The sequence below is a fragment of the Dermacentor andersoni genome, chromosome 2, assembly GCF_023375885.2.
Source record: "Dermacentor andersoni chromosome 2, qqDerAnde1_hic_scaffold, whole genome shotgun sequence".
In the NCBI taxonomy this organism is placed as follows: domain Eukaryota; kingdom Metazoa; phylum Arthropoda; class Arachnida; order Ixodida; family Ixodidae; genus Dermacentor; species Dermacentor andersoni.
The window spans coordinates 240,191,621-240,215,184 of NC_092815.1; the positions used below are offsets into that span (position 1 = coordinate 240,191,621).

The 23,564-nt window shown below is 46.7% G+C and overlaps 1 protein-coding gene across 1 annotated transcript in view; it reads right to left on the bottom strand.

Annotated features, from left to right (window-relative positions):
• The window catches only part of LOC126539893 (PAT complex subunit CCDC47), an 84,554-nt gene that overhangs the window by 46,127 nt on the left and 14,863 nt on the right, over positions 1 to 23,564 (bottom strand). Inside the window, exons 5-7 of the mRNA XM_050186705.3 lie at positions 12,490 to 12,686; positions 9,434 to 9,535; positions 3,108 to 3,215 (exon numbers count right to left, since the gene is read on the bottom strand). Coding sequence (XP_050042662.1) covers positions 3,108 to 3,215; positions 9,434 to 9,535; positions 12,490 to 12,686 — 407 coding nt within the window. The remainder of the gene's footprint in view (positions 1 to 3,107; positions 3,216 to 9,433; positions 9,536 to 12,489; positions 12,687 to 23,564) is intronic.

The window sequence follows — 23,564 nt, forward strand, 5'->3', positions numbered from 1 at the left end:
CCAAAGTCGCCATTGCAATCGCCAGCTGTACTTGTGCTGCACTGCTGCTTCGTCACGGCATCCCTTGAGGGAAATTTTAGCCATTTTCTTGCCGATTTGCCTAACAAACAATATTTCATGCTCCTGTCAGGGTGGAACTAAGAAATAGCCAATATACAGTCGACTAACGTTAATTTGACCCTTGCGGGACTGGAAGACCTGGTCGAATTATCTGAAAGTTGAATTAACAAATGATGGCAAAATGAACGAATTCATACACAGTAGAAGTTCGTTGATACATCCCTCCTATGTACATTTCCCAGGCGCCAATGTTCGCAATCGAGAACACAGAAAGTGACCCAACCGAGTTACGCTTAATTTTTACTGGTTCATACATTCCCGGAGAACACGATTTTTCGGCACCAACGTTCAGTAAGTCACAAAACTGCGCTTGTATAATACGTTTTCCAACCGCTAGATCCCACATAAACAAGAAAATGTGTAAGGCGCGCGCGATGAAGAACAGTATATAGCTGCCTGCCATGGCAGGTTCCCAGCAATACTTGCCAGCCTGTCTCACACAGAAATGCTGGCACGTACTCAATTTCTCACTTCGGTACCAGCGAATCTACTCTGGGGTTGTCGCACATGGTATTCACAGCTATCACCGCCAATCCTATTACGATAAGCATCTTTGCCTATCTGTGTCACAGCATGTGCTTTCGTCAGAAGTGTAGTGCATGCTTTTAACAGGCGATAACTGGAACATGCCACCGTTCCCCGTTGCAGACTGCGATCGTAAATCTTTTCCAGCCACTAGATCCCATGTAAACAAGAAAAGGCGTGAGGCACGCGCGATTGAAAACAGTGTATAGCCGCCCATCTCACGTGAGAATGACGGCATGCACAGTTTCTTATTCTGGTACCAGCAAATGTCTGCCTGGGTCGTCGCATGCTGCATTCGCAGCTATCACTGCCAAATCTATTGCGATAAGCATCTTCACCGAACTGTTTTAGAGCATGAGGTGCGTAGTGCCATTGATAGAGTACTGCACGTGTTTAGTAGGCGACAATCCAAACGCGAAGCCGTTCCCGGCTGCAGGCGGTGCAATGTGGGCATCACGTTTCACTTTGACAGCATCTGGTGATGAATATCAGCTCAATTTCGCTTCGGTTTCTTGACGCCCTCTTAAAACACTACGCAATAGAAAAACAACAAAATGCGTCCCAGGCCACAACGATCCATGCAACATTTCACATTGTGTGGATGTCAGCAATAGGTGAGTCTGTCAATTTTTTTTTAGTTACCGAGCGAGTTTTTTTATGATTTTTGTTTCTTGACCTCGACCCTTGCGTTACATTCCAATAACGGCAAAATTGACTATTTTAAAAGAAATATCCTAAATCTTGCAGTTTTTATTGTTATGCTGGCAACCTGTACGTCCCGATCCAATCTGTAAGCAAGTCGATCGAAGTCAAAACTTGGAAGAGCGTAAGTTTGGGCATGTTGGTATTCTATAACTATTACGTTATGGGAACATTTACGTTTTACGGGACGAGAGACAGAAGCGCCGTGTCCGTGTCGTACTTCTGTCTTGTCCCTTTTCGTGCGCTAAAAATGTAAAAGTCAAAACTTGGTTTTTGTTGGAACCGACACCATTTTCGATGTGCTTGTGACTGGCGTTACGACTGGCCACAGTGCTGCAGCACCCTGTGGCCTTTCGTGCTTCGACTCCATTCACTGGCGACGTTATGGCAACATAGCACATTCGGTATGACACCTGCTTTGAGAGACGAACAATTTTGACAGCCGAGAGGGTGGGAAACTCCGCCATGACTCGGCGGCTCGACGTTAACAATTCAACAATTCGTGGATGGCAAGACCAACAGAAGGCCCTCTTTAAATCTGAGGCCAGCCGGAAGGGCTTTGTGGGCCTCATATTGGCCTGGTAGTGCCCCAAACGAAATGGTTTTGCGGCCTCTTAAGAAGTACTTAATCTCAAACAAGGTGAAAGATGATGTGATTCTCGGGCGATCGCTTTCGGAGATAGAATCACTTTTGCAAGGCTTGGCTCGTCCGGGCACCGATCCCCTAGAAGTGTATGGCCGACAGCAGTCTTGGCATTGGTAGCGAGCTCGGCACCTTGTCGGATAAGGTTTCGGTGACGAGTCACGTGAAATTTCGCAAAAGTGAAACTATCTCTGAAATAGATCACCTAAGAGAACTTGTCTCTTAATTGTGATTTCTTGAATAAAGGAATCATTTCTTCTTACTTTTATCTCGCGTCACATTCTTGCTTTTATTTGTTTATTTCGTTTGACTGGAAAGTAGACCCTCGCATTACAATCGTGCTCACATTAAAATGGAGTAAATACGGCACTTCAGATCGTACGTTTTCCCGGTTAGTACGTTTTTTCTCGTGTTTTTTTCGAAGACATATGAACGAGGTTTTACTGTATTTTGTATTGTTCAAGGAAGTCTGAGATGCTCCCGCGCTCTTGAAGCACCACTCAGCTGCCATGTGGCAACAGGTGCCGGCATGTTCTAACACTGCCCGAGCTGTGAACTGAAATGAAAAGCAAAGTTAGACAGCTTCTCAGCTAGGGAAGCAGTAGCGCAGTCTGCTGATTTTCTCGTTTCTCAAGCCTTATTGAGGAGACATCAGGAGACGCCGGCAGGGGTCGACATAACCGGAGCAGCATGCTTTCATGCTCCAACTAAACGAGTTTGCTTTTCATAGCGATGTATAGGTTCTCGACTGGACCTTATATCGCATTAGAATTAAATAAAAAGTCCAATTAATTGAGGTTGGATTACCTACAGTCGACTGTAAGGTGTTTAGAGGGCATCGTTGCATTTTCATGTTTGTCTGCATTTGTAACAGTGATTACTTCAGACCACAGGATGTAGATTCTAGAATATACAATGCTGCCACCAAGCAACAATTGCCCATCGCATTCCCGCGTAATTACGTGTGAATGGTGTTGTGGTTTGAGTTTTCCAGCCAGCACTTCAATTTGTGCTCAATGTACAGAACTGGGACAGAGACCAGTTTTATGGCCTCTAAGTTGGAAATTTGTTGTCGTTCAGCCATTGGCAGTGATGTCTGTAGATGCACTGGCGTTACCTTTTGGTCCACCATGGCGTTTGCCACCTCGCCCATCTCTGAGAGGACGGTGAAGTTTGCTGGTAGGCCATACTTGTCGGGGCGTTTCTTCTCGGGGCAGTAAGTACTCTGCAACGAGGTGGTGCTCCACATCAGATACATTGTGCAGCCACAGATGTTTGAGATGCCCTTTAGTGCTAACAAAGACACAAGCAATAGAGGGAGGACACAGGAAGTGTTTCATGTGCCCTGCTTCTTTTTCTTGTGTCCTTGTTTGTTGATGAAGAAAAAAAAAAAGAAACATTCCAACATGATTAACCAACTACACTGAACTCTCACTTGAGTGAATTTCAAGGGACCCAAAGAAATAGTGCACTTTACTGACAGTTCACTAAATTGAATATTCACTAGAACATGGAGGAGCATAGGGCACAGCAGACTTCGAGTCAAAAGTGTGAAATGTAGTTTATAGAGTTATGTACACCAATATATACGAAGTGCATAACAGGTACGATGCTGCCTATCTCATTTTGAAAAAAAAAAAATTTTTATATATAAATATAATTTTAAGTTGCACTGGTGCTCTTAAAAGTGCACGAAGTTACAAACCTGTCCAGAGAGTCTACGTTTTTGTGCATTTCCTCTGGAACAGCATATTCCTGAGACATGAAGTCTCGCAACTTTCCAAGACACCCTATAGCTTCGGCTAAAATTACAGGATTTGAATCTGCCTCTGACATTACATCTTCCTCGTCGTACTGTTCTTCGCCGGGACGAACACTGGAAACAATTTCCAGATCTGACAATTCAGCACAGCTAACGAGCTCACCGTCACATTGCACATAGCCACCGTTGGAGGGGTGATTTGGAGGTGGCGGGCTTTGGCGACGCCAGTGCTGCAGAGTGCAAAACTTAATTGAACTAATTTTTAAAATGTGCCCGTGTTTACTGATCAGGTTCATTCAACTGAAATATTCGCTATTCATAAATTCGTTTAACTGAAAGATTTTTTGCATAGAATGCATAGGAAAACAACTGGGGATTTTCTAAAAGTTTGTTATTTTGAATTATTCATTATACTGACATTCGTACAACTGATAATTCACTGTAATCCAAACTGCCATCCCGGTCAACCTGTTAATCAAAGCACACCAACCACTGTGGAGGCACCATACAATTATACAGCCAAACCCACTTATAAGGATCCCAGTTTTAACACTATAACAGATATAACAATGAGAAGCCAATGCACCGTCAACTTTTGTATACCGTATGGACTCGTGTAAGAGCTGCACTTTTTTTCACAACCGTGATAAGGGGTAGCCTTTACACGGGACCGAACCTTACAGTTCAGTCCCCTGCAAGGGCTGCTGCTAGATAGCTCTACATAGTAAATGGCCCTACTAAATACTTTCTGCTGTCTAGTAGCGGCACGCGGAAGTACGCTGCGTGCGAAAATTGGGGTACAGCACTGGGCGGCATAGGGGCAGTGAGCGCGTTTGCTTCTTTGCTGGAACCGTTTTCTCCAAATCTTGGGCTGCCAAGTCGAGGATGCAGCCCTCACACGGGTGTGGCCCTTACACGAGTCTCTACCAGAATGCTAAATTTCTATACTAGACCACTTACTATAATGTTCCCGTGCCATGTTATCGCATATCAGTTAGCAAACCTTCACAAGTGAGCGTTGCAGGGCATACCAGGATAGTTCTTTGTAGGGGGTACCCACACCTGGCGTGGTTGCACGGTAGCGTCGTGCCAGGTGCAGCCGGGCTAAACCACATTTTCTGAGGGGGTGCTGGCAGCTTGCCCGGCCACTGGGCAAGCTGCAATTTTCGTCATCTAGTGATTGATTGGCTATGGGAACGGTGAAGCCAATCAGTGCCACATAAAGCGACGTGAGCATTCACAACAGGAAGTACCGGAATGAATGCAGCACGTGCGTTTTATTCTACACTGCGTAGAATAAAAACTCCGTGCCGCGTGCATTGTGCAGAATAAAATTAAAACAGAATTCACACCTCTGATGGTAAATCACGGGCATTGCATAAAGCAAACAAAACGAACAACGTCAAGCATGCTATTTTGAAGGGCCTGCCTCTGCGTACGTCCCTGCCATCACATGATGTGCCACACGGTTGCTTGACAAAGTCGTTATGCCGCCAGGTTCAGACTTGACATTCGGGGAAAATGTCCGCTTTGTGGTAGGCGCGGCAGCCTCGTGTAAAGCTTGTTAAATGCTCTGGGGGCGGAGGTTTTGTTCCGCTCTCAGACAAGATTTCGAGATACAGTCGAACCCACTTATGATGATACCGATTTCAACAACATATCGGTTATAAGAATGAGAAGCTGCTGCACCGTCAACTTTTGTATGTTTTCCATGGTGAAATAACCCGCTTACTACAATGCCTCGCTGCCGTATTATCGGTTATAACGATGAAGTCTGGCTGCTGGGTGTCCGTGCTGAAATGTGAAATCCTTGAAAAGAAAAAAAGAAAACGAGAAATTCGAGCCACTGCATGATGGGACACTGCTTCAACAGCTGCCAAGCACTCATTTTGCAGTCATCTCCACGCGCCTCTCTCCCGTCGCCCTTCCACCCCTCCAAACATGAATGGGCTGCGCCCATAACTCTAAGCCGCCCCCACCCCACCCTGCGAAACACGAATGGACCGCGCCAAATGCGCTACTCGCAGATTGCTCGCATGTTGCTCGCTGGCTCTTCATTCAGTGCAGTTCTGCAAACAACTTAATCACTCGCGTTCATCTTAGTTTGTTCTGTCGAAATCGTTCCTGGCCATGCAGATTCTCAGCCTCGTTTGAGCAACAGTTGGTTTGACTTGCCACTGAAACGGAAGATGGCTGATGCGCCTGCTGATCATCAGCATTGCACAATGTTGCCAGTGAAAAGAAAGCACACGGCTATAGATTTGGAAACTAAGTGGTTCTAACCAATGGGGCGATTGTCGCGAACATGCTTGCATCAGATAGGGATGGCAGTGATGATGCAGTAGGGCAGGCTGCCTCAACATTCTCCTCACAGGCGGCCCGGCATATGGTTCAGTCCCTCCGGGTCCGTTTTCGCGAGGAACCTGTACTACGTGGGGCACCTGGATACCTTGGAGAAGGATGTCAGCAAGCTTTGCGTAAAGCATGCAAGGCTGACGGACATACGTTTTTCTTGCGCAAGCCAGTGAGAAGTACGTCGCAAGATGCTTGTGGTGATTTTGCCTCAGCATTTCTTCTGGATATCTCAAGCTGACAGGCAGCCATGGCAGCCTTCTGGCAACTTTGGCTTAAAAGGGCCTTTTCGGGGCCACCAATGCGATGCCTCGGCAATGCTCGCATATCGCTTGCCACCGTGACCCCTCTTTGCAGTTGTTATAGCAGTGCTGTTCTTTAACGCCGAAGAGCCACGGCTTGTTACACGCGATCAGAGCGCCCAGGAAGCAGTTAAACGAGTGAAAACAATCAGCAGCTGGATGGAGGAAGGAGGTGGGGAGGGGAACTGGCCTTCCCGCCATTACAGTTTTATTACATCAGCTTTGCCATCCCCCATATTTTGGTTTTTTCATGGAACCCGGTTATAACAATTACCAGCTATAACAATGGAATTTCCGTGGCACGTGAATACTGTTATAAGTGGGTTCAACTGTATCTACAATTTGGCCCAAAAGCACTTCGAGATAAAGGGCAATAAATACATGGCACGCATGGTGAATGGTTCGGTGCCGCACAAAACTTCGACTTAGCCAATTTTTCGAGATATGTGAATTCGAGTTAACGGGGTATTACTGTACTTCCCAATAATATCTCTTCAAACAAGTCGAACAGCAGGTCACCGAAAGTGAGTGAAACTTGCATCTTATGATACTATTGAAATTCTAGTGCAATGTTTGTACCTGTAGTTCCAAATCTAGAATAATATAGCATGCCTACAACGCCAAAAGTGCAATTGAGGGATAGACGACTTGTAAAATAGTGCCTGCCCTCTTCCGTATGTATCCGTGGGTGCACCACTCACTAAATCTGGCTGGAAAACAACAATTATCTCCACTGTTACCTCGGCTGCAACAAGTTTGGTCGACAAGCATGAAAGTACATGATAGTGTGCCGTCTTGTTTTTGTTTGGCCCAGTTTTTAGCACTGTTTGTTTTTCCAAGTCATGTACCAGCTAGGTCATCGACATACATTATATAAATGCATCAGTTCGTAAACAAAATTTCAGTTTTTTTTTAACCCTTTAGGGTCAATGACATAAATATACGGCGCCGCGAACAAGTCCAAAAATGGCCGATGCCGTATATTTACGGTGCCAATTTCCTAACTTTTTTTTTTCTGTCATGTGCTGCCACTATGTGGGAATACAGGGAATTTTTTTCGCGTGCCTCTCTTTCTCGGTTTTCATTGCATGGTTTGTTTTAGAGCCAGTTTGCTCTCGCGCGTCTATATATTACTGCTCGCGCAATGGCGCACGGGCGGGCGGGCGGCGATTTGGGTTTTATTCCGCGGGCAGTTTCGGCTTCTTGCGCTGGCAAAACTGATGGCTATCTTGTTACTAATCGCCCAAAGGGTGACTGCCTGTCTCTCGCTGGTTTAGTGCTCACAGCCGTGTGCATAGGAAGATGCCGCCGTGCATGCGTTTCTGCTGCTTTTTTTTTTTTTTTTGGACACTTGCGAAAACTACTTGCCTCTGGTTGGCGATAAGATGAAGATTAGTGGAAGTTTGTCCCACATTTTGCTTTTTTGATGGGCACACAACCACAGTTTTCTTGAGTGCGCGCACCTACGCAGTTCTATTACGCTATGGATGTACATATTAGTGTAAGAGCAGGAACATTTGAGTCTTGCAAAATATTCTTGTGTGCGCATTTTCAAAGCCTTGAACTATGTGTATAACAATGCATCAAATGTTTTATTCTTATAAGTTTATTTCCTTTTTTACTGTTGTTATTCATGAATGAAGAGTACATATATACCAACTCAAAATATTTTTTCTCACTTTACGGTCACCCTAGAAAAATTACGGTAAGTTCTTTTTGAAGCAAGTCCCGCAGAAGAATTGGAATCTGCAATAAAAAGAATTGACCCTGGGCGGTCACATATGGTGAACAAAATCGACCCTCAAAGGGTTAATATCATAATTCCTATAACTAGCATAAGTATGATAGTATGAGTTGATGCGAAGTGGCTGCACCCCTTAGCAATGAAAAAGTTTTGTCAGAAGTTAAGGGGGGACGTGGCTTTGAAAATCAACTTCCTTATTTCCTCATGGCTTTTGGTGAAAATGGCGCAAATGTTTAGAATGTCTCCCTGATGCTTCCATAAAAGTTTCAGAGCGATATCTTGAGAACATTTTACTGAATTTTATTGAGCAGAATTTTTCTTCCTCGAACTTTCTAGAGAGCCTCGGGAACTTAAAGAACTAGTAGAATGCTTGTTAAGTATTGACTGCATAGCTAAATCTTGTGCTGAAGGTTGTGACATTCTTGCTTTTTTTTTTTTTTGCAACACATATTTTTTGGAGTTCAATTTTTTACGTTACCTTCGCATCATGCACACTTTCGGGGTAGATGACTAGCCATATCGTAAACTTACAAAGGGTCAAGATAAGAAAGCGAGAATGTCACGACCTGCACTGTAGCCTAAGGAATGTGACAAAAAAAAAAGGAGTAAAAAAATTCGCACTGGCTTAGCTCGGCTATGCCAGGATATACATAGCGAAAGCTAAGGTATCGTTAGCCTTGGCTATTCTTGATTGTAAGTCCAGGTTAGTCTGGTTGTCTAGCTATGTTGCGGCGTTTAGCTAGTCGTTCGGCGCGCTGTTCGTCTGTTTCCTAGGCGATTCGTTTCCTCTTCATCTCGTTCCGATGTCGATTCCAGGCTTCCACCTGCTTATCGAGTGAGATGTGCTTATGTTTGCTTGCGCACGTGTGACACCGTGCTTGTTAGTTTAGTTAGTACTGTATTGCACGGGTGTGCATTGCAATCGGTGTACATTAGAATAGAGTAAATAAGGTGATTTGTGATGTGTGCGACTGCGGCTTCGACGTATGGTATCGACAAGCATGGCAGGGCATTTTGGTTTGCGGCCTAGGCCCTCGCGGCCCCTGCGGTGGCTCTGTTCCACATTAGAACTCCATTAGTTCAGTACTTTTGCTAGCTTTGATCCCGAATATAGGTCAACATCCTTTGGTCACGAATACAGGTCGATGGCTAATTATGGGTAACATTTCCGAAAAAAAAAAAAAGGTCTACCTATATTCGAATAAATATGGTAATTGTTGGATAATTGTTCCGATCTATGCTTGTGTATCACAGTCAGGACAGAGGAGAAAGGTCACCCGTACCAGGTCGGCCATGGTTTTGTGTAGTCGGGCAGCTGTCTTCTTTGTGGCCAAGCACATGACGAAGCCATCCATGGACAGAGGACTCATTGTCACCCGGATCACCTGCACAGCGCCATGCACACAGCTGAGCTTGCATGTCGGCCTGCTACTGTAGTTGCACCAAGATGGCGCCCCCACGACACAACACGGAGGCCTATTTCTTCTTGGGGTTTACAAACATTGTTACTTTGACTCATCAATGATGCCAAAGAAATCGCACAGCTTTCATCTCGAGGTAACAAAATAACAAACCGTCCCCTCAATGTCCCCTTTGTAATTTTCTTTTTCTACACTCTTAACTGTCATCTTCAGTCATCTTTCAAAGCGGGATATGGTATCAATCAAATACCAATCAATTCAATTCGATCTTAGAATCAAACAGTCACTATCTGTAAATATGAGCATTTTTCGAAGTACGTTTTTAATATTTCAAAATGCTCACTGCGCCCAATTAAGCATAAAATTGGAGCCACGGTATGGAATATTTACACCCCAGCAGGCATAGTATATACATAAAACATGAGCTCGCATAGTGGTAGCCACATTTTACGGGCTGTATAGTGATCATTTGTGCTCTCTGAAGAGTGCCATGTATGCAAAGAAACTATGTGTTTGCTGCTAATGCTCCATTTGTGCTTTTAATAAACAACACTTTATAATGCACCAAGTGATAACAGAAACTTTCTAACTTTATGAATACAGTTAAACCTCAATAAAACGAAGTGGGTAAAATTGACAATTTGCTTCGTTATATTGAAATTTTGTTGTACTGAAATTCGAAGTACAGCCGCTGATTAATTTTTCTTACATGAAGAGCCACAAAATTTTCTGAATTGTTGGGAAATCGAAAAGAGCAAATTTAAATGTGAAAACAATTCATTTTTATAAATTTGGGAGTTGGCAACTAATGAAGTTGCGAGAACGAGCGAGGAGAGGCAGCAGGGTGGAGTTGCAAGGCCGGGTAATCTTGGAAGCCACACACCAACACTCGTGGGCAGTGCATGTGGACAGGCCGAGGGTAAGCTCACGATGAGAGGGGCATGAAATGGGTAGTTCGCCTGCGAGGAGGCTCAGGAAAACAGCCTGAAACTCACAAAGGCGTCGGAGGCCATCATTATCTCGACTTACCTTGTTGCACTCTGTTTACGCCATCTGTTTGCTATAACCGATCAGCTGGGCTCAAAGGCGTTCATTGTATGTGCGATGTTGTGCCATCGAATGAATGTACATATATTTTGACAGTCATGCGGGTTTTGTTCATTATTGTAAGTGAGCTCGACTGTATATGAAAGCCATATACAGTTGCACCCCGATATATCGAACAGCGCGGTGATCGCAAAATAGTTCGATATAGCCAGAATTTGTATATAAGATCATGTAAAAAACGCTTCAAAATTTCTGCAAATCAATCAATGCACCAAATGCGTGATCGGGATCGTTGTTTGGAGCACACATTCGGTTGCGCCGCGTGCAACTGACCTAGGCTGTGCCGACTTCGTCAGCCGGGAGCCCGCGGTCGATGGCGCCGCACGCAATTAGAGTCAGCCGCCTGAAGTCAGCGTGATCTAGGCCAATCTTGCATGGCACAACCGAACGCGCACTCCAAACAACAATCCCCGATTGCGCCCCAACTACTCACTTGAAGCTTCACACAAAGTATTTATTTCTTTGGCTGAAAGTACTGCAGCAGTGTAGCCTGCTCCTTATTGGCAGCCCCATGCTAAACCTCAACTTAGTCTAAACGATCCACAAGCGATAAGCTGGTGCCCTCTATCGCGCTGCAGTAGCAGCGTAGAAGGGCCAAAGCAGCTACAGCCTCAGTTGAAGTTAGGAGCGGGGCAACATCAGCGCTTGCTGGATCAACCTCGGCAGCGTCTTCGTTTGGCCGCTACTTCTGTTGCAATCTCCATGTCTGTCAATTGAAGCATTTTGAAACACTGTGAATAACAAAGTATTAAGTCGCGTCTGCTAAGGCGTCTATGAGTGTGCCCAGTGAGCACGCACTGTTGCGTGTCTCTGGCTGCAAACCGCCAGTCCTCACGAGGCGCGGCAGGCACAGAGCGCGGCACCGAGAAGGAGTCAGTGTGACAAATGCAATGTGTCATTGACGGTGTCGAACTAGCCAAGCCGCCGCATGCATACGCAGCTGCGTTCAAATGGCGTCCTCAGAGTGATCAATGTGTGCAGCTATAGTGCACAGCAGTCGGGAACCGCTATCCGCTATCTTCAAGGGTGTTGCGGGAAAGCTCAACGCCTGTCACCAAAGCGCACGTGATCTGGGGTGGCGGAGTTCGATATATCCATTTTACGTCCAACCCCGTTGGAAATAAAAAAAATTTAAATGTACACAATATTTTAAGTGATATAGAAAATGTTCGATATACGCAATAATTCGATATATCGAGGTTTGACTCTATAGACTATACATTGGTTGAATTCCATGGGTGATTAATGGCATGGATGCGATCTATTAATGAGAATATCTTCTAAAGCCAGCCTCTTTAGTAGTGTGGTTTGCTGGGCCAGTTGGTGCATGGTGAATGTATAAGGGGGTTGTCAGCGCCATCCTGGACAGCGTTGGGGGACAGCGTTGTCCTGCCCGTTCATTTTACTTGTGCTCGCGTTCGTACTTGCTGGAACCCCTTATACGTTCACTAAAGCCAGCCTGTTCTTAGGGTTGATTGCAATCTTCATGTAACACTAGTTCTGATTTGCTGTTGTTTTCTGACTGAATTGATGACACAAGGTTGTCACTGCAACAAATTTCTTCCTTGAGTCCTGCCAGTTTTGTTGCAGCAAGATTCAGCTGTTTTCACATCTCTGTAGGAAACCTTGTCAAATGCAATAGTCTGTTGGTACATGCTAACTGGTACTCAGTACTTACTACAGCAAGTGCAACCCAAACAAAAGGTATAACGAGGTAAAGCATTTCCGTTACACCCTGCCATCTGTCATCCCTGTTCCAAGCTAGTGGAAAAGGTAGGAGGTGCAGAGTGTGTCGCCACACCTGGACTCACCAGCTGGTCAGCTGATGGTCGCACCATCTGCGCAATCAGACTGAGCAGGTCTTGCCGCTTGAGCAGACGCAGCTCCACCAGCATCCCCTCGACGCAGAGCCGGCCGCTGCACCAGAGGGTGTAGACACTCTCAGAGTCCTTGACGAGGCCACCCGCCTCAGCCTCGTCTGGGGCCAGCTCCTTGCGCCCATCATCCCCTGCGCACAGCATGCACGCTTACTGTGCTTGCACAACAGATGTGAAAGTGCCATGATGAGATGTGCCACTTTCCCAGATGTTCACATGTGGGAAAGTGGCAGCTTGGCGATAACTACTACATATGCTGGGCAACATGGTCATTGCCTGCAAATGGAAAACAGTGAAACAGGTGGCGACACACAGGCGTGAGACAGATTATAAAGGATGGGGCTCCGAGCAAACAGTGAAAGAAGAGTCCCTTGTCCCTGCCTTGTGCATGCGTTTGTTGCGCTTGATTGTGAACACCTGTTGCGGTAATTTTTAGACTCGTGCAAATACCACCTTTGTGGCTTGAAGTGAATTTAAAGTGAACTGCAAATGTCTGAAAATTTCAAAGCGAATAGTTTGTATAGTTGTGGAAATTGCAAAAAAAAAAATTTACACAACCGAAAGAAGTTAACAAATCTAATGACTAAAGGACCCTTCACTTCTAGAAAAAGAAACCAAACTATAGGGAAGCAGTTTACATTTAAAGCATTGTTCAGTAATTTCACGTGAAAATGCAAGCTGTTTAGCATTTCGTACAGCAGCAGCAGGACATAAAATTAGTTTAGACTCATGTGCAGTGTTGCAGTTCAGACTGCTTAAAATTTTGCATTGAGGCCATGGAAGCATTCTGCAAATGTCAGTACAAACTTGGTAGGCACACTCATTGTATTCGTTGGTTGGTTGCCTACGAACCCGAAAACCACTTCTGTGGCTCTCAGTATAGCCCATGTGCCTGTTCTCAGACCTGATCTCCATTGAGCAACTTAATAAGCTGTAAAGTTCTCACGACTGCTTGCCAGTGGCCACCATGCTGGCGAGCAGTGAATCTGTGTCATAGCCACACTGCCTAGGCTCTCACGCCTAATCTTTGCTGATTTGCTGGGTTACCCGTGGCCAAAGTTAAAAGGACACTAAAGGAAAATATTGAGTCGAGCTACACTGAAAGGCTTAAAGGGGTTCTGCCTGCACCACCGCTCGGGCTTGGTGAAAAAACATAGTCTGCAGATAGCATGCGCTACTGTGAACATCTCGGCCAAACTTTGCAGTTGTGTGCAGCGTGTGAAGCTCATAAGTGCAGTGCGAAGTCCCCTTCCTCTGAAACTCTCTCTTTTCAACAGAAGCGTGCTCCTCAATCTGTGCTGGACGCCGTATTTCATAACACAGCAGATTCCCATACGCGGCTGCTATTGGTCAATAGCTGATGTCAATTAAGAAGGGTGTTTGGATCAGTGTGCTTCTTCATGCTGTTACTGTGCTTATTTATTGAATCAGTTCATTAATAAACAGGGGTAAACAGGGTAAACGAAAATCTGCTTTCGAATTTCGATAATGATTACATACTTTCAGAAGACGCTGACTTTCATTTGCTTATACTCGGGCGTGGCCGCCCGCGTAGGAAATGAGCTTGTGGAAGCCCTGCTTATCGGCGTCGTAGCCGTCGGGTCTAGCTAATTTCGACTAGTTTTGAATGCTCAACTAGCCTCAAACCATGAGAAACTTAAGGTCAGACCACACGTGCGCTGACTCCTAGCCGCTCCTGGTTAGATGATTTGGCAGATTCTGATATCGCTTCAAAATGCACAAGTTGGATGTGGCTACTATCCGTCGATCAAGCCGATGAAGGACAAAGCCAGTCAGTACCAAGTAGCACGGTCAGACTGGAGCACATGAGTGCGAGCACACACTAAAGCCCTGTCGTGCAAAAAGGAAACGCTGGGCATGCGTCCTAAAGTTGCAAGTAGCTGCGGTCTGCTACGTAGCATAGGTACCGCAGCCGCTGCAACGAGTCCACTTATGTTTGGTGCGTCATAGGTGACAAAATCGGAGGTAGCAGCTTCTACATTAACATCCAAAATCTAATTTGAACTGCCTGCCATGGTGACGTTCAGCAGGCGGAGCGTTGTGGGCATGCCCTGCTCCGCCTTAGCCTTTGCAGCGCAAGGCATCGAAGAAGGAGCAGAAGCACTGTGAAGGGCGTGCTTGATTGCCAGCAACTCCACTTCTGCCTAATGCATTGACGTACTTTATGTGGCAGTGTATTTCTGAAATTGACTATATCAACTTCAAATGCATATCTCCACTTCGATCAAAAAGTAGGTTCAGGGCCCCTTTAAGCTTCTGTAATAACGAATTCGTCACTTGTAACGAGAGCAAAGCTTCTGTAAATGAGAAAATGACGAAGATGGAAAATCAGAGTGGCACCGCCTGCCGAAGAGTATGGTATTTCTCTCGTGTGACACGGGAGCGACACCAGGCCACCCGGGTGGCCTGCGCCACCCACTAGCCGGGATACGGAGCTGAGGCAAGAGGCAGGCAGTTCGAAGAACGCCGCTGCCGCGAGCTGAGAAAGGCGTGGCTGATTAACAAATAGCGGCAGAGGTGGTGACGTGATTACATCACGACCTCGGTTTTGGCGAGGGGCAGCTGCACGTTCGGTGGCAGTTATCCACACAACAAAGTCATATATTGGCACCCAGAAAATGACGATAAACTCCTAGACAAATAAAGTATTGAATCAACTCAACCTAAGGGGGGAAGCTGGTCCTTGAGACCGAAAATCGCGAAAAAAAATCAAGTTCTTGAATATGTTATTTTTCAATTGTGCTGCTGCTGATGCATAACCTCTCTAATTTTCATGCATCCTATATCAGTATTTCAGCTGTAGCAGCACGTAATATTGTAACGTAGATTGAAGACGGAGTCTTGCAAAATAGACGCTTCTCTTTATGGCGGGCCAGCAGAAGAACATGCAGCTCACGCGCTTCATCGTCTTTCATGGCACCGACCTATGTGCGCACCGTCCCACGGTGCAGGAGCCCCACATCATTGTGTCAATTGTCCCCCATGCGAAAAGCGACCGTCTCGGTCGCGTGAGAAAGTTCTTTCAGCGGCAAGAAATGGAGCTCCTCATGTACATCTCGGCGTTCACGTACGCGCATAGTAGGGTTTCATGCACACTACATGAACAACTTCAGCACGAGGACGACGACGGAGCGAACCAGGGTGAGAACTGCAGGGGACGACTTCGTAGGTCACGTCACTGAGGCGGCATGTAACCTTGTATGGACCAAAATACCGGCGGAGCAACTTTTCTGAGAGTCCACGGTGACGGATGGGCGTCCAGACCCACATGAGGTCGCCGGTATTGTAATGGACGTCGCGTCGACCCTGGTTGTAGTGAAGGGTGTCGGTATGCTGTTGGCTCCGGATACGATGCCGAGCAAGCTGGCGTGCTTCTTCGGCTCTTTGTACGAACTCCTCCGTGTCTTCGCTGGTCGGGCTATTATCAACCAGAGGTAGCATGGCGTCAAGTGTTGACGTGACGTGGCACCCGTATACAAGTTCGAACGGCGCAAACTGTGTAGTCTCCTGTACAGCATTGTTATACGCGAAGGTCACATAGGGTAAAATCTCATCCCACGTCTTGTGCTCTACATCAATGTACATGGAGAGCATATCAGCCAGCGTTCTGTTCAGACGTTCAGTTAATCCATTGGTTTGAGGGTGATACGCAGTGCTCTTGCGGTGAGAGCAATGTGTCAGCTGGTGAACGTCCTGCATAAGTTCGGCTGTAAATGCCGCATCACGGTCGGTGATGAGAACAGACGGTGCATTATGTTGTAGCACGATGTGGCGTCCAAAGAACTTGGCCACTTCATACGAGTTTGCTTGCGGAATAGCTTCGGTTTCGGCGTACCGGGTTAAGTAGTCAGTAGCAACGACTATCCATTTGTTGCGCGAAGAGGTCACTGGGAAAGGCCCAAGTAGATCCATTCCTATTTGTTGGAATGGTGCTTGAGGAGGGTACACAGGGTGGAGAAAGCCAGCTGGTTTAACTGGTGGTTTCTTGCGGCGCTGACAATCACGGCAGGTCTTCATGTACCGTTGCACAGAAGAAAAAAGCCGGGGCCAGTAATACTTCCGGCGTATCCTTGCTAATGTCTTAGCGAATCCCAGGTGTCCCGTGCATGGCTCATCATGGCAGGCTTGCAAAATGTCTTGGCGCAATGCCGACGGCATGACAAGGAGGTACGCATTTGGACCGCTTCCGCAGTTTTGCCTGTAAAGAACGTTGTTGTGCAAAGAGTACGATGATAAGCCGCGCACGAGCGATCGGGGTAAGACACCTTCAACTCCTTGAAGGTGCTCGATCAGCGGCAGCAGCTCAGGGTCAGCGCACTGGTGCTCAGCCATCTTTGCGGCGTCGATAACGCCGACAAATGGCAAGTCATGGTCAGGATCCGAGGACGTCGTAGGGAGAGGTGCGCGTGACAGTCAGCGTCGCTGTGGTTCCTTCCAGATCGGTGGACAACTGTAATGTCGTACTCTTGTAACCGCAGGCTCTAACGGGCTAGTCTGCCTAAAGAATCCTTAAGGTTGGCAAGGAAGCACAGGGCGTGGTGATCGCTGACAGCCTTAAAGGGTCTACCGTACAAGTAAGGTCGGAATTTACCAATTGTCCACACAACCGCTAAGCATTCTTTTTCAGTGGTTTAGTTTTTCTCAGCCTTGGTCAGGCTGCGGCTTGCATAAGCAATGGTGCATTCCACACCAGCTTGCCACTGCACAAGAACTGCGCCGGGACCCGCATTGTTGGCGTCAGTATGAATTTCAGTGTCAGCATTTTCGTCGAAATGAGCAAGTATTGGGGCCGCTTGCAAGCGCTTGCGCAATTCATTGAACGACCGCTGCTGCTCGTCCGCCCAAATGAAAGGCACATCGTCGTGTGTGAGCCGTGTCAATGGTTCAGCAATTCTCGAGAATCCCTCGACGAAGGGCCTATAATATGCGCACAAACCAAGGAAGCGTTGGACAGCCTTCTTGTCTGTGGGTGGTGAAAACTCGGCGACGGCAGCTAACTTGTCGAGGTCTGGTCGGATGCCTTTAGGACCAACGACATGGCCAAGAAATTTGAGCTCTTGGAACCCGAAGTAGCATTTTTCTGGCTTGATCGTGAGGCCGGCAGTACGGATCGCCGTGAGGACACTCTCGAGTCGTGCAAGATGTTCATCAAACGTGCTCGAGATCACGACGACGTCGTCCAAGTATACGAGGCAGGTTTGCCATTTGAGTTCAGCAAGCACGGCATCCATCATCCGCTGAAAGGTGGCAGGCACGGAACAGAGGATCGAAGGGGAGAACTTTGAACTCATAAAGCTCGTCAGGTGTCACAAACGCTGTTTTTTCACAGTCCTGTTTATCAACTTCAATTTGCCAATACCCTGATTTAAGATCCAACGATCCAACGTTGAGTACCCTTTACGGAATCCTGCCTGGTCCTTTGCTTGACAGAAGTCTAAGGTGTTCCTGATTCTATTTGCGATTACCTTAGTAAATAGTTTGTAGGCAAAGGACAGTAAGCTGATCGGTCTATAATTTTTCAAGTCTTTGGCGTCCCCTTTCTTATGGATTAGGGTTACGTTAGCGTTTTTCCAAGATTCCGGTACGCTCGACGTTATGAGGCATTGCGTATACAGGGTGGCCAGTTTCTCTAGAACAATCTGCCCACCATCCTTCAACAAATCTGCTGTTACCTGATCCTCCCCAGCTGCCTTCCCCCTTTGCATATCTCCCAAGGCTTTCTTTACTTCTTCCGGCATTACCTGTGGGATTTCGAATTCCTCTAGACTATTTTCTCTTCCATTATCGTCGTGGGTGCCACTGGTACTGTATAAATCTCTATAGAACTCCTCAGCCACTTGTACTATCTCATCCATATTAGTAATGATATTGTCGGCTTTGTCTCTTAACGCATACATCTGATTCTTGCCAATTCCTAGTTTCTTCTTCACTGTTTTTAGGCTTCCTCCATTCCTGAGAGCATGTTCAATTCTATCCATATTATACTTCCTTATGTCAGCTGTCTTACGCTTGTTGATTAACTTCGAAAGTTCTGCCAGTTCTATTCTAGCTGTAGGGTTAGAGGCTTTCATACATTGGCGTTTCTTGATCATATCTTTCGTCTCCTGCGATAGTTTACTGGTATCCTGCCTAACGGAGTTACCACCGACTTCCATTGCACACTCCTTAATGATGCCCACAAGATTGTCGTTCATTGCTTCAACACTAAGGTCCTTTTCCTGAGTTAAAGCCGAATACCTGTTCTGTAGCTTGATCTGGAATTCCTCTATTTTCCCTCTTACCGCTAACTCATTGATCGGCTGCTTATGTGCCAGTTTCTTCCGTTCCCTTCTCAGGTCTAGGCTAATTCGAGTTCTTACCATCCTGTGGTCACTGCAGCGCACCATGCCGAGTATAAGGTCCTTTGAACATTCAGGAAGAATGACGAAGTCACTGATGTATGAGAAGCCTTGAATGTTGACTCGTGCCGTGCACCAGCCCATAGGAGTTATGAGGTGCCGTCCTGCAGTACGAATCTGAGTTCCGGTCCATTGCGTCGTAACTTTGTTCAGTACACGTGCGAGATTCTGGCTCATAACAGACGTATCCGCACCCGTGTCGATCAACGCCGTGACTTCATGGTCATCTATGGTAACCGGTATGTCGCAAGATACTGTTTTCTCTGCGTCTCAATTACATCATATCGCGGTCGTCGGAGTGGAGGATCTTCAGCGTTCGCAATGTCAGCGACCTCACCTCCACAGGTCGCTGGACTCAGTTTTCCCGAGAAGCAGGGCTGGGTGAGCGACGCCTTGTTGCACTTGGCGTGAAGACGGGGCTGGAAGACCTGTTTCGGGCGGGTGACGGCGACCGGGGGACACGGAATCGTGGGGCGAACGAGGTCCTGGTGTCCGCGAGGTAGGCTTCAATCTCCAGGGGGCGTTCACCATTGCACGGGCACGGCGCATTCAGTGAGAACCCACGGAGGCCAGTTCGGCGGTAAGGACATGCCCTGTAGAGGTGATCGGCTTCACCGCAATGGAAACACAAGGGCCTCTGGTCTGCAGTGCGCCATACGTCGCTCTTGCAGGGTGATCGTGTTTCAGCCATAAATGGTGTGCGGCGAGGCCTGAAGTCGCCAGTTGCTTGTTCAACGGTGCGCACATCATGAAAGTCCGGGATGTCGCGCACATCGTAAAAAGTCGGGGACAACGAACTTCGCGCAGCTTCCGCATACGACATGCGAGGCTGTGGCTGCCGTACCTCCTGCTCTGGTGTCTCGCGTCGCTCTGGCACTTGGACTGCCTACCTGATTTCCTCCCGGATGACCTCAACCAGAGCGAGTACCGGTACCGATACCGGAGCCACCTGAAGCTTTTGAAGCTCTTCTCACACAACAAGCCTAACGAGCTCCCGCAAGGTGTCGGTATTGTCCAATGGCACAGCGAGAGGGTCACGCGATAGGCTCGACACGGTGCGGTTGTACTGCCTTGTTCGCTGCTGCAGTGCTTTTTCCATTGATGTGGCTTCCGCGAGAAACTCTGCAAGGGTCCTTGGTGGGCTGCGTATTAGGCCACCGAATAACTCTTGCTTCATGCCGCGCATCAAGTTCCTGAGCTTCTTTTCTTCCGGCATAGGTGGATCCGCGCGTCGGAAAAGTTGGCACATATCCTTGACAAACATTTCGACGCTTTCGTTTGGCCACTACTCTCGCATGAATTGCAGATTCAGCTTGCTCCTTGTGATCGAGGCTGGCAGGTGTGCTGACTAGCTGCCGTCGGAATTCGTCCCATGTCGATAGGGCCGCCTCACGGTTCTCAAACCAGGTCTGCGCATAGTCCTCGAGGGCAAAGTAGGCGTTGCGTAGGTTGCGCTCTGGAGTCCAGCCGTTGAATTCTGCGACAGGCTCAAAGTAATTGAGCCAGTCCTCTACATCCTCGAAGGTGTCCCCATGGAAGGACGTGAAGATTCGCGGCTGGTTGAGGACGACCTCGGCTGGCGCGGTCGAGGAAGAAGATGGAACCGATGTATTCATTCTTCTGACTTGATTGGGCAGAGGCTCGTGCTCAGGGGGCAGTCCTTGAAGTCGACGACTTATCCGTACGTGAACTGGAGTCAGCTCGACTGGACTTCGTACTGGGCTCGTAGGAGGTGTTCGATCTGGGAGTGGTAGCATGTACCCCGCACCTCGACCAGAAAAATGTAACGTAGATTGAAGACGGAATCTTGCAAAAATATAACATCAGAAAGCTGAATTTTCATTGACGGATGCGCAAAAAACTGGCTTTTCTCAGCATCGCACTGCTGCTGCTCTACGTTTGATACTGCAGCCAATTTTGGTGTCATTCGAAAGAGCCACATTTTTTTTCTTCAATATCCAGCCGCACTTGTTTCCATCCACTCAAAATTCACATCGAAATTCTGCGCCATAATATGGTCCCATCACATGAGCCTATTCGTGGAGCGAGCACACATGAATGAATTATGCCTTCCGATTCACAGAGCCTGCCGCATCGGCTGCTATTCACGCTGAACGGCGAGTCGACGTCACCATCTCATTCGTTGTTCGAGACGGCCTTTCCTGTTGGATTACGCTAGGAAGATCGCAACTCTGCGCAAGTTCGGCAAAAACTGAACAAGCCGTTTTCGAACGTCCTAAACTAAGACTGCACACTGCGGCGGCATATTGGCACGATGCAAAGCTAGCTAGATGAAGTGCACCACTGCTGCTGAGAGCGAATTAGGCCTGGACTCTCGGCGCCCTTTCCAAACTTTGATCGTGGTGAACTCACATCGAAAGTTCCGCAGCGCACATAAATTCGGGAAAAGGCGCAAACAAGCAGCGGGAAGCGAGATCTTGGGTCGGGTTCATCACAAGTGATCCCAGCGCAGGACGGTGTGGTCGCAGAACGCGATTCCTTGGTCGAACCGATGATTTCTGCACCTGTTTCAGCGGCCACCTCTAACAACATCGTCGATTGGCGATGTGGCACAAGGATCGATACAACGTTCTTGACAAGCATCGATCGCGTACAGTGGCGGGAACAGACCGAAGATAAGATCTGCAGCTTATCGTAAACTTCCGGGGATGAGGGCAAAATGTGGACTCTCACAATGGCACGCGAGGGCTCTGACCCAAACGGTTTTGCGTTTAGCTATTTTCTCAGTTTGATTTTTTCGTAACTGTACAATCTTTTGACAAACTTTTCTCAATTTTGGTCCACTAAATTTTTATCAATATTGTTTTGTTGAAAAGCTGAATGTTTAGTGAGTGTAAAAGGGCATCAAATGTTACTTTTGGAAGTTCTAACTTTTTAAAAAGGGTGAAATAAAAGAATTATTTCTTCTCAGTTATACAAATGAGAACTTTGAAGCATTATAACTTTTGTTCTAGGGAAGCTAAACCATAAAATTACTTTTGTTGCATTTTGATGTCTGTAGAATCCAATGACATTTAATCCAGCAGGATCTGTACAGCCAGTTTATCAAAATTATGATGAAATGATGTTTTTATGAATGATTAATTTAAGAATTAATGGCATGGTGCAGATAAAAACGGAGTTCATAAGTGATATGAGCACATGAACATACACGGTCACTGCAGTTTTCATCATCCTAACTTAAATATTAAAACACTTTAGGTTTAAAAACCCCTTACCCCTCTTATATTTTCCTTAGTGTTCCTTTCAGGTTTGGTGTGAGTCCACACAAATCTATTCACAGCTGCTGTGGGTCTCTGAAAACCGAAAGCAATGAGAGCACAAGGGACAATGAAAACTAAGCTACCGTATTTACTCGATTCTAACGTACCCTCGATTGTAACGCACATCCGTTTGCTGTGACCTAAAAAGAGAAAAGTCCTTTACTGTAACGCGCACGTCATTCTTTCACAGAGAAATAAAACTTTCTCTCATTTGGATAAACAAGAGTCGCTCCCAATGCACTAAAGTTGCGATAAAAAAGAGTCGCAGTTTCACCCGAAAGGCGAAGCATTGATTGCCACAGTAAATCAGTAGACAGCTATACAAATACTAAGAATAATCGTTTTATCGGCCATATTAAGTTTTAAACATTCGCTTACCAACTAAATTAACAGGCATGGTGTCACGCACACACAAGCAAACATGGACACGTCTCACTCTATGACCGCGGAAACTGTTTATCAAAACGCTGGAGTGAGGAAGTGCGGTAGCAGGAGTGAGCGAATTGACCTCTGTGCGGCCTCTCACATCGACGCGAACTAAGCGATGACCACATGGCTCGGTGCACCTAAATGCACAGGCTCTGTCCCCATCGAGGATCACTTTCAAGATAGGGCCATAAACAGCAGTCCCCAGAGTAGAATGCCTCTCCTGTTTGTGCGAGTCCCGCATGCAAGTTTCGGGAACTCCGAATGTCCGTGATGCGGCCCAATTTCCGTCCATCTCCGTACACGTGACCACTTTCCTCTTAATTGCGGCATCATGATGAACTCAGCATGTCTTCGCAGTCGGAACTTCCGTGCTGACGGAGCAAACGTAGAAAACAGGAAGACGGATGGTGGACTAACCTAAGCAGACGTACTACAGGCACATGGAGCAAGCTATGGCAGCTAGGCTGAAAGGCCGTACCAGGTGGCCATTTTTAAAAGCAGATTGCGATAGGGTAATGCAGATTTACGATCGTACTTGATTCTAACACGCACGCAATTTTTAGACCCGTTCTATCGGAAAAAAAGTGCAGGTTAGACTCGAGTAAATACAGTAATCTAGAAACTTTGCTGAATGGTGCGAACTTTCCTCACAGTTTCCCTTTCTTTTTCCAGAAATTGTGCACATGAATCATCTCCAAATAAATTGAGCGAGACACCATACAGTATTCGCAACTTCAGTCACTTCTATACATTGGTTCAAAAGCGAAGTTGGCAGTGTTATGGGGATGTTCAAATAATTGATAAGGTCCAGAAAATCAGTCAGCAACTGTAAACAAATTGGCCATGAGCTGTGCCAATGGCAATGTGACTTGTTTGC